This window comes from Canis lupus, chromosome 30, assembly GCF_011100685.1.
Source record: "Canis lupus familiaris isolate Mischka breed German Shepherd chromosome 30, alternate assembly UU_Cfam_GSD_1.0, whole genome shotgun sequence".
Taxonomy (NCBI): Eukaryota; Metazoa; Chordata; class Mammalia; order Carnivora; family Canidae; genus Canis; species Canis lupus.
The window spans coordinates 24085880-24098379 of record NC_049251.1 but is presented as its reverse complement, the minus strand read 5'-3'; the positions used below and the strand labels follow the sequence as shown (position 1 = coordinate 24098379).

The following is a 12500-nucleotide window of genomic DNA, read 5'->3' as shown; positions in this document are numbered from 1 at the left end:
AATAAATATTAGGAAATAAATGTTTCTCTTAAAAAACTATTCAGTTGGGAAAAGAACATACAAGAAACAGAGAATTAGATGATGTAAAGTACAATATAGTGCAACATGTAATAAATGCCTGAAGTACCAATCGATTTTGAAAAGAGATATATATTTTTAAAGGTTTTATTTATTTATTCATGAGACAGAGAGAGAGGCACAGAGACACAGGCAGAGGGAGAAGCAGGCCCATGCAGGGAGCCCGACACAGGACTTGATCCCGGGTCTCCAGGATCAGGCCCCGGGTTGAAGGCAGCGCTAAACCACTGAGCCACCGGGGCTGCCCTTGAAAAGAGATATTGATAAAGCCTATGGCACCTAGAAATATCCTTATCAGGGGCTCATATCTAAACTGGATTCAGAAAAAGGGGCAGACTTTTAGCAAGGCAGTGAGGGAAAAAGCATTCTTTGGGGAAAGTGACAGAAAAGCACATATTAAAAACATCACACCATGGGAGTGCCTGGCTGGCTCAGTCAGTAGGGCATGCAACTTGATCTCATGGTTGTGAGTTCCAGCCCCACTTTGGGTATAGAGGTTACCTAAAAATAAAATCTTTAAAAAAAGAAAGAAACATTATGCCATAGGGACAGCTCATAAGAAGGCTTATTTATACATAGGTTTATACACAAGATTTATGCTACAGAGGTGCCTGGGTGGCTCAGTGGGTTAAGCAGCAGACTGGATTTTGGCTTGGGGCATGATCCCAGGGTCCTAGAATAAAACTCCTGCCTCGGGCTCACACTCAGTGGCGAGTCTGCTTGAGGATTCTCTCTCTTCCTCTCCCTGTGCCACTCCCCCATACTTGCGAGTGAGTATGCGCACATCCTCTCTCTCTAAAATAAACCAGACTTTAAAAAAAAGAAAGAGAAGGCAGAGATGATGCCATTTATTTTTAAAAAGGCTAATTTGTAGAATGGTGGGAAATATGGTTGGTAAAGTAAAGTGGATCAGATAGAAAATTATAAATAGTGTGTTGATAAGTTTGGCTGTTTATGAAATATCATAAGGGATCTTTACTTTTTAAGTAGACAAGTATGAAATTGATGCTTTAAGAAGATAACACAGGCACAGAGAGGAAACAATAGAGTTTGAATAAATCATATTGTGAAGTATACAGAGAGAGGAAAGAATTTCAAAAAAGAATGCATAAGACTGGAATGAGACATTCCAGACCAACAGAAATCAAGAAACAAAAACCTGTAGCTACATTAGGCCAAAACTGGAAGAAAAGGTTTGGCAGTAGTTAGTTTATCCCAAGTGAGCATTAGGAAAAGAGAAGCTGGGTAAACTCTGGGCAAAATTAAAATGCTTCAACAGTGATCTCCCTATATAGTATGTAAATGTAAAGATAAAATAAATTATCTTTTTAAAAGTCAGACAATACCACCATCCAAACATCTATTTTCCTTAGTCATCATCATACAAACTATTTTCGATAATTAAAGTGATAGTATATATTCCTGCTTGTGTTGTGCTTTATAGTATCTTCTTACCCATGTTTTGCCTTCCACCTGTACTTCTTCCCATCTTATTTTATTAAATCTTCCAGCACTTCCTACATATCCTATCCTTTCTTAATGCCAAAGCCCTCCAACAGACCATATCCATGTTTGGCCCTGCTCTAATACTCTAGTAACAGAAATATTCAAGTTAAAATTTACTCCTCCTCTAATCTTTACCAATCAAAATTCCCATTCCCTTATGGTCTGTAAGCTAGATGCTACGAAGGCAATTAATAGTTTTTCTTACAAACTACTAGCATTTGCTTATTAATTCAAAAGCATCTCTGGTTCCTTCAGAGAGCTGAAGTAATCTCACAAGGAGAAAATCCAAATAGCTTAGAAAATTAAACAATTTGTTCTGGCAGGGTTGGCTCTGAATAAAGTTTACTTCTGGCAAGGCAGTCTTTAGAATCTCTTTTCTTTCCTCATTCTTGCTTACTTCTCCCCCACCTCCCATTTTTACTTTCAGACTGCTCCTAGTAGTTGGGTCCCTCTAACCCAGGACTTCTAAACCTTGTCAGCTATCCCAGCTCTATATTATACGAAGACATACTAATTATTTTCTCTCCAAGAAAAATACCATGTTAACATTTTCATAGTAGAATACACTTATGCAGCCACAGCCACATTCACTGCATTGTTGACACCTCCAAATAGCTTGCCCACAGTATGTGCTCAGTCAATATTTGCTAGATGAGAGAAATAAAAGAAAGAAAAAGACAAGTAGTGGGAATTTCAAATACTATAACAAAAACACTTTTGAGTGGTAAAGGAGGTGGAGGGACATACTTTGGAGTATATAAGCCTTTCAGGGAGAAGGTTAGGTAAATGGCATCAATCTACAGTATAGACAGCAGGGCCAGAATGAAGTTAGAAGCTATAGAGGAGTAGCAGTGTAGTTTGAGTTAACACTGTCCAAGAGAAATACAATGCAAGCCACAAATATAAGCCCATACTTTAAATTTTCTAGTGGCCACATTGAAAAAAGTAAAAATAGGTGAAATTAACTTAAATAATTTACTTAGCCCAGTATATTAAAAATATTACCATTTCAATAGTATAAAACTCAATAATACTTTACATTCTTTTTTTTGCATTAAGTCTTTGAAATTCAGTGTATATTTTATATTTATAGAACATCTTAATTAACACTGGCAAAATTTTAAGTGCTCAATAGCCACATGTGGCTAGTGGTTACTGTACTGGGCAATGCTGCTTTAGGTGATTATGGTCATGATCTGAGAATAAAGAAAGTAAGGCAGACAGTAATTAGATATGGAAGAGATAGATAGGAAACCGGGCTCAGAAATATACGTTCTTATCTCTTAAACTATATATATTAAACATTCAAATATCTGCTGATATTTGACTACATTTGAGCTACTATTACAATTTCCTAATTGGTCTCAATCAGGCCATCTTAAAAACTACAGTGAACATGTTTTTACCCCAGTTAAGAAACTAAGATAGATCAAATGGCTTAGTATAGTAAACCCAAACTCCTCACCCTGTCTCCCAAGACTCCTCAGTTTAGCTGTAATACACCTAATCCAATCTCTATTCCAATAACTATACAATATGCAGACTTGCCAACTACAGTCAAATTGTACTCATTCACCATTCCTCCAAATATGCCTTATATATTATCACTTCTAGCTTGAGCTTAAAACAGTTTCCATCTAGCCCTGTAACATTCTTTTTCTTCTTTACAAGAGTTTAGATTCTAACTATATTTAAAACCCAATACAAGTCATATGTTCTCTATTAAACCTTTTCCTACTTCCAACTCACCTCTCATACCCATTGCTGCCAAATTTCTCAAAAGTTATCTGCACTTGAGGTCTCCACTTACTCACCTCTTAGACGCTCTTCCACTCACCACTCTATTTTCATCCCATCACTGTACTGACACTGTTTCTGTAAAGATCATAATAGCCTGCATGTTGCCAAGTCACATGGACAGTACTCTTCATTATTCTATACCCTCTCTTCTTCTAACATTCCTTCTCTTGGCTTCACTGTGCCACCCTCTCCTGGCTGTTCGCCTATCTTACTGGCTAGTTCTTCTCTTTCTTCTCTCTCCTCTCCTCTATCCCATGCATTTCAGCAGGGGCCTGTTGCCCCAGAAGGACAGAAACTGATTCCCTGGGGGAGACGCCAAAAATATTTTAGCCAATATAATGGTTTGTGATCTCCAAAGGGCACAATACACAAAGAAACATATAGTATGCCTGTGATATTAAAATTTCTTGGAGTGGGTGATTAGGACAGAAATATCTACGTAGGCTCCTTTAAGGGGCAGTAATTAAAAAAAGACTAAGAAACACTGCTCTACCCCATCTCTCTACGCTGGGAAGTTTTATGGTATAACCTTGACCTCTTCTATTCTCTCTTTATGCTGTCTATCTTAATGTTCTCATCAATTTCCATAGATTTAAATCAAATTTTTATACTAATGACTCCTAAATTCTCATCTTGAATATCAGTCCTCTGGAACTCATGGACCCTCCTTGCAAAATCTTCCAGGTATTTTCTTCTCTTAGTGTTCCCTTCACCTTCTTGCCTAAATGAAACTTGGCTCTACCTTGATGACACTGCAGCCTTCTCAAGTAATAGTTCTCTTTCATGCCTCTTTACTAGTGAGTCTGGAGGTGGAGCAGATACCTGCTTACTCCTTATTGTCCTATTGTCATTCTCTCGCCTTCTCCCTAAAACTCCTCAGTTTTAAAACTCATGCCGTTGAATACTACTACTCATCATCTACCTACCTGGTTGCAGTCCTCTACCAACTTCCAGGTCAATTCCTCTTATTCCTAGCTCACTATCTCTCTCAAACACAAATCCTGACATCATTTTTTAGTGTTTTCAATATTAAAAGAGATAATCCATCCAATAACCTAGACTTTCTGTTCCTTAACCTCTTCAACAAAAATCTTATAATCTACCTTACCTCAGAAACTTATTCCCCAGGGTCATACAGCTTTGTCATTATCAGGCTCCAAAAATTCTTAAGCTCCATCAGGACCCCTATAATCCTTTAACTTCATCACATTTTTTTTTCCCCAAGACATTTATATCTTCATTTCCTCTTTATGCAACTCAGATCCTTGGCTCATCATTACAATCACTCTCGACACACATCTTCAATTCCTTAGACTCTTTCTTCAACATATTCACTTGGTAAAAAACGAACTCTGTTTAAATCCTGCTCCTCCACCAAGAAGGCCTATACTCATGCAGCTAAATGTGACTAGAGAAATCATACCACCATGCTGGCTGCTCTCACTAGCTTCAGAGGTAATGCCCAGGAATCTATCACACTCTCATTCACTCTCTTACTCTTCTATAGGCAACTATTTTATACCTTCCCTCTCATCTGCAACAACTCTTTCTTCATCCTCGCTCTCAGCTGATGACCTGGTTCCCTATTTCACTGAGAAAATAAAAGCATTCAAAAGGGCTTCTACAAGCTACCACAACCACATCTACCTACCTACCTGCATCTGTTTTTGATACATTTTGTCTCACCATTAATTGCTATCAATGAACTATCTGTACTGAGACTGTTCTTTTTTTAATTTAATTTAATTTATTTATTCCTGAGAGACACAGAGAGAAGCAGAGACATAGACAGTGGGAGAAATAGGCTCCTCACAGGGAGCCTGATGTGGGACTCAATCCCAGGCCCCGGGATCATGCTCTGAGCCAAAGGCAGATGCTCAACTACTGAGCCACCCAGGCGTCCCTATCTGAGACTATTCTGTTTGTCAAAAGTATTCTTTTCAATTCCTTTCCTCCAGTTTTCTTTTCTTAAGCAGCTTTATTGAGATACAATTCAAATACTATACAATAAACCCATTTAAAATATACAATTCAATATTTTGAAAGTATATTAACAGGACTGTGAAATCATCATGATCCAATTTTAGAACATTCTTCCCCACCAAAAGAAATTCTGTACCCATGAGCAGTCAATTCCTATTTACTCCCTTACCTTTCCCACCAGTCCCAAGCAACCCACTAATCTACTTTCTGTCCCTATAAATTTGTTTATTCTGGACATTTCATATGAATGCAATCATATAATATGTGGTCTTTCATGACATGGCTTCTTCAACTTAGCATAATGTCTAAGTTTTATCCACTTTCCAGTGTGTATCAGTACACTCTTTTTTGTGGCTAATATTTCATTGTATGGATATATCACATTTTGTTTATCCACTCATCAGTGGATGGACATTTGAGTTTCTTCCATTTTTTTGGTTATTACGAGTAATGGTGTCATGAACCTTCCTGTACAAGTTTTTGTATGGATGTGTGTTTTTACTTCTCTTGAGTAAAATTATAGGTCATACGGTAGTTCTGTTAAACTTAAAAAAAAATGTTTAAGATTATTTATTATTTATTCATAAGAGACACACACATACACACAGAGGCAGAGACACAGGCAGAGGGAGAAGCAGGTTCCATGTGGGGAGCCTGATGTGGGACTCGATCCCTGGTCTCCAGGATCACACCCTGGGCTAAAGGCGGCGCTAAACCACTGAGCCACTGGGGCTGCCCTATGTTAAACTTTTTAAGGAACTGAGAAACTGTTTTTTGTCAGCAATATTACATTGCTATTGGCTATGTATAAAGGTTTCCAATTTTTCCTTGTACCCTCCCTGTCTGGTTTCCTCCCACGCACTTGTTGAGGTTACCAGTGACCTCCTTATGGTTCAATCAATAGTCAATTTTTAGTCTTCACACTGCTTAAGCTATTAGCAGCATGTGGTTCAGTTAATCTTTTACTCTTCATTGAAACTTCATTTGGATTCTAGGAAATAAGTCTCCTGTTGTTCTTCAACCTGGCTTGAATACACCTGTTCTTCCTTCTTCTGCAATTTCTAATCAGTGGCATGTCCCACAGTTAGTACACTGATCTCTCCCGTTCTCTATCTACATTCAATCTCATTGTGATTTCACTTAGTCTACCATTTATATATGTTGTCTGCTCCCAAATGCATATTTATAGGCTAGATCTGCACCGCCCAATACATTAGCCAGTAGCAACATATGGTTATATAATTTCCATTAATTAAAATTTAATATTCAGGTTCTCAGCACATCAGCTATATGTTAAGAGCTCAAGAGCTATGTGTGATTAGTAGTACCAAACTAGATAGTACAGATATTGAAGATTTCTATTATCACAGAAATTTCTATTATACAGCAGTGATCTAGACCCTTCCTCTAAACTCTACATTTATATATCTGACTGCCATTCTGAAATTTCCACTTGGATGTCAATAAACATCCCCAAACCCAAATCCTGTTATTCCTCCCTAAACATGTTCCTTCCATTTTTCTTGTGTCATCTGATATTAACTCCATCCTTTCAGTTGTACTAAGTCAAAAACCATGCAGTGAACCATTCTCACTCTCCATTCAACTGATTAGCAAATCTTGTCAGCTTTATATCCAGAATCTGACCACATTTTACAATCTCCGCTTCTACTACCTTGTTGGAAGCCACCACCATCTTTCACTGATTGCAATAGGATTTTTTGTTGTAATAGCTTCCTGATATCCCTGCTTGTCTCTTCCTTCCTAGGTTCTAGTTTCAGCCAGAGAATTCTTGTTACTCTCAAAGTCAAATCATATCAGTCCTCTGGTCAAAAACCTCTAATGGCTTCCAAGCTCACTCAGGGCAAATGCCAGAAGTTGCTATAATAGCCTACAGGGTCCTATATGACCTGGCCCCATTACCTCTCAAATGTCATCTCCCTTGTACATACACTCCTTGGAAGTCATACTGGTTATTTATCAAAAGCACCAAGCATATTTCAGCCTTCCCCATGAAATATAATTCCCAATTATGTTCCCAATTATGAAACATAATTTAGAAGTCATAAAGTTTAACAATCACTAAGCTAGACTAAAAGAGATATAAATAGAAATTCTATTTCCAGACATATGGGTATTCAAAGTAATCTACTCTTAACTCTGAGATTTCCCCAGCCAGTGAATAGGATTAAATGATAGTAATTACATAAAGAAAAGGGTCTTCCAAAAGCTACAATCTCCAACTTCACTAGGCCTGTACTTCACCAAAAGTCGGTTAGCTTGTAGTCTGGAATGGTGTAGACAAGCTAATCAGCTGACAATAATAATTTTTCTTTTTTACAAAATTTTTCTTAAAATAAACAATTAAAAAAAATAAAATAAAATAAACAATTAATTACTAAAAAAAAAAACTAAGAATATGGACTGATTACCTATGTGGTAACAATATAAATATATAAATTCCTCTTTGCTAAATTGTAAAAGACCTCAGTGTAATACACACAGTTCCCCCGCTCTGTAAACAAGTTCTACTGAAAGCAGCTGGTCTGTAAACTGTCTATCACTGGTCTGTTTTGAAATAAGAAGCTTGCATAAGAATGCAACTTAATACACTGCTTCCTTCATCAAGAAAATTTTGCCTATGAAAAATTTCAGATAAACTAAACAGTGTGCTTGTGTAAATGTTTTACATTTTGGCACAAACCCCTGGATCACTGCAGATTGGTAACTAATGTTTCACAGACTGGTGTAGGTCCACGAGTCATACTTTGGATAGTGATAATCTAAATCTAAATCTAGGTTTTTAATTCAAGTCTATATTCAACTCAATATTTTTTTTAACACTTTCTACATGCAAAGTCAGACTTCCTGTACCATTTCCCATTCTGTAATTTATTAGGAATTAATATGTATCTTGTTGTTTTCTGGAAGTTATCAGCCTCCTTATTTATACTATAGAATTTTAACACTGGTTAGAAAAAGCCTTCAGAAAGGTTTAACACTCAAGAACAGTAACATATTAATATAAATTTTTAATTAAGAGATTCAAAATTATTATTTTAAAGTAGATTATTTAATAGCACTTCAGAAAGATGCAATTTGGTAATATATTAGTTTTGGAGACTTTATTTTGAAAAAGATAAAATCATCCACTTTTCAACACTAACCTAAATATTCCATCAGTTGTTCAGCAGTTATGATTTCCATCATCGGTGGAAGTTTCACCTGAAAAACAAAGTATTTTTTCTATAAAATCAAATGTTTTAAGTGATTAAAGTGTTTCTTCAGTCAGAAACATATGTATGTGTACAAATGTATCTACTACATATATACATTAATATTTGTTATTAAAATCTTTATAACTAATCTTTATCAAATATGACAAAGTCAATCTTATCACCATAAAATTTATAGGGCAATATAAGATCTCACAGAGACACCGAGAAATCTGTTTTTAAAACCAAACCCTTTCATCACCCACTATGATTGTCACTAGGCACCTCCAGTAGTGTCTTACATGATAGACCAGTTGAAGGGCAGGAATAGGCACCAAACATGTGACAGGTCAACCATGGAGCAGTTTTACTAAGGACAGATTGGAACATAGCTAAATATCCCATTTCTTCAGTTTATCTTGGCCATTTTTATTGAATGACTATAATGCTACAGTATTAAAGTATCAATCAGGGATCAGGGATGCCTGGGTGGCTCAATTGGTTACGTGTCTACCCTCACCCCAGGTCATGATCTCAGGGTTTTGGAATTGAGCCCCAAGTCAGGTTCCCCACTTAGCAGGGAATCTGCTTCTCCCTCTCCCTCTGCCCCAACCCTTGCTCATGGTGTCACTCTTTCTCTCAAATAAATAAATAAAATATTTTTAAAAACCCATATTAATCATACGCTAAAGAATTTCACTTGCAAAGTTTTTTTTTTTGCAAAGTTTTTTTTTAATTTTATTTATTTATTTGACAGAGAGCAGAGTGAGAGAGAGAGAGAGAGCACAAGCAGGGATGAAGGGAGGAGGGAGAGGGACATGCAGACTCCATGCTGAGCAGGGAGCCCAATGCAGGGCTTGATTCCAGGACCCTGAGAACATGACATGAGCTGAAGGCAGACGCTTAACTGACCTAGCTACCCAGGCACCCAGTAAAGTTTGAAAGTAGGCAGCATTAAACTATATTGTTGATAGCTGCATGCATGGTGATAAAATTATAAAGAAAAGTAAGGAAATGGATTCTATAAAAATCAGAATATGGTTAGCCCTAGGGATAAAGGAAGGAGTTATAGTTGGAAAGGAGGGCATATAAGAGCCTTCTGGGGAGCCACCTGAGTGTCTGACTCTTGGTTTTGGCTCAGGTCATCATCTCAGGGTCGTGGGATAGAGCCCCCCAAGTCAGGCTTGTGCTCAGTGTAGAGTCTGCCCGAGCTTCTCTCTTCCTCTCTGCCTCCCTATACTAGGCTCACTTGCTCTAGTTCTCTCAAATAAATAAATAAATATTTTTTAAAAGGTAAGAGCCTTCTGGGATGCTGGCAATGCTCTATTTCTTGACTTGCATGATAGTTCCACTGATGTTTATAATAACTTGTTAAACTATACATCTGTTTTATGCATCCTATGTATTATGGTTCACAATAAAAAGGTTAAAAGTAGATACGATTACAGTCATATTTAAGTTTCTAAAGTTAATTCGGCAGCAACACATTAGTCTACATTAATGTTTCAAGTGAATTGTCAGATGAGTTACATAGATGTTACAGCCAATCATTATAAATATTTTAGCTGACTTATTCAAAAGCATACTCTGTGGTATATTCATAGGATAGAAGAAAAATAAATGCTGTAGGACAGAAAATCAAACAAAGTAATTAAATATCAACAATAGGAGAACAGTAACATAATTAAAAATTTTTCAGGAGTTATTTTCTGGGAATCATTTTCTGTTCAACCAAGGATATCATTTAAATTATCAATTTTTCCAACAGTTCCTCCAAGTGTTGAAGAAGGTGCTCTGGGTGTTTATGTTAGCAAATGTGGTAACAGCATGTCACAATTTTTTGTTTATTTAATCAATGAATAAAATAAGTTCTAAAACATATCTCTGTAAAACAGATCTCTGTAAAACAGAAACAGTTTCATACCCTGAGAGCATACGTGACAATTGATGCTTACAATTTTGTCATCCAGCTGGATTCATTACTCAGGGAAAACCAAGAGATGCCATGGAGGTTTTTATTATTACTTGATTCTAAATCATTTTTTTCCCTGTGTCATGTTTTTCAAAAATTGTTAATAGAGTTTGGGGATTTTGTTTGTTTGTTTTGTTTTGTTTTGTTTCGTTTTAGCTGCTTTAGATTTACAGAAAATTGAACAGAAAGTTGAGAGTTCCCATATATATTTTTCACCTGAAATTCATTGGTAAACTATGGTCCCTGCCTGTTTTCCTTTTTTTTTTTTTTAGATATTTATATTTTATTTATTTATTTTTAAGATTTTTAAAAATTAATTTATTCATAGAGACAGAGAGAGAGAGAGAGAGGCAGAGACACAGGCAGAGGTAGAAGCAGGCATCATACAGAGAGCCTGACATGGGACTCGATCCAGGGTCTCCAGGATCATGCCCTGGGCTACAGGTGGCGCTAAACCGCTGCGCCACCGGGGCTGCACCCCTGCCTGTTTTTCTAAATAAAGTTTTATTTGAACTGTCACTCATTGTTTATATATAGCTTTGGCTGTTTTGCACAACAATAGCATAGCTGAATCTTTACAAGACAGATCACAGAGCCCACAAAGCCTAAGATATTTACTTACTATCTGGTCCTTTACAGGAATTGTTTGCTGACCCCTGTCTTAGATGATTTTAACTGTTCCTACAGAATATTTTATCACTACAGAATATTGTATCAAGCTGTTTCAGGAGTGCTCTTAAAGGTCTGATATTTAAACCAGAAGTTTATATTCACTGTTAATGTTTATATTCTGAATAATAGTCAGAACAATCTGAAAATCCCACTTACACCTAACAATGTTTCTTAAATAAGACATATATATTTTTTTATTCCAGACAGGTTCAGTCAATATATTTACCAGAAAATTCCACAAACAGATAGTTTATCCTCTGCTTTGGTTAAAGTAGCAATCCTATATAATTGTCAAAATAAGAATTAACAGAATTGTCAATTGTGGCATTTTTGCCAAAAATAACAAACAAAGGCACTAACAACTATATGTACTTGGGAAATACATACTATAATCCTAGATTTCTACAAACATGATTTCAGGGTTTAGCCTAGAAATGTTCAAATAATAACAATTGCCTACATGTATTGCTTCAAACATTTGAAAAAGAAAATGAAACCTCTATACTGATTAAGAAGTGGGCAACAAATATGCAAATATTTTAACTCACTTATTCACAAGCATACTCAGTGAAATATTCATTTCCTGAATCCTAGCCAGTAACATATTCCGGATAGTCATTAAAATTAAGGACAAATAAACAATTGAGAAGGAACGCCTGCTTCTCACTAATACCGTGAAGCTGTCAACAGATCTTTTTTTTTTTTAAACCACAAAATTATCTTCCTGAAAGCTTATCTTTTTCCATTCTTTTACCACTATCACTTCAAAAACAAGTACCAAAGGTTTTGTTAATGATTCTGACTTTCATTCCTCTGTCTCTTTAGGTTTTATAAAAGAAAAAAACAAGTTAGGGAATAGCTAGCTAAGAATATAGAATAAACAAGTGTGGTATTTTGTCTGAATCTCTAAATTTTAAATTTTACAATGAAAAAAACTCAAAGAATGACCTAATTTCTCAGGTGGCCTTTTAGTAATAATCTAAAACATACTGTTCTTAAGTACATGAATAATGTATATCAAAGTAATTGGAAGGTACTCTTTTAAAGTAGTTTAAATATTCTTCCTAAAATATGAGCAAAACCTTTCAGTATATACTAACACAAAGCTCCAAATTAAGAGTTCAAATAGACTCTAAGAAAATAAATTACGTCCTCTCTGAGACATAAGATTTTACTGACTTAACTGGATTTCCTGAGCAAATTAATAACTTAAGCACAGCAAGAATAATCAAATTAACAAACAGAAATAGCTACTCCAACTCCAACTATTCAAC

General features: G+C 36.0%; 1 protein-coding gene across 2 annotated transcripts in view; it reads right to left on the bottom strand.

The window, feature by feature from the left end:
- The window catches only part of MINDY2 (MINDY lysine 48 deubiquitinase 2), a 73871-nt gene that overhangs the window by 49473 nt on the left and 11898 nt on the right, over positions 1-12500 (bottom strand). For both annotated transcript variants that reach the window (XM_038580541.1, XM_038580542.1), the window contains exon 2: positions 8535-8592. In XM_038580541.1, coding sequence (XP_038436469.1) covers positions 8535-8592 — 58 coding nt within the window. The remainder of the gene's footprint in view (positions 1-8534; positions 8593-12500) is intronic.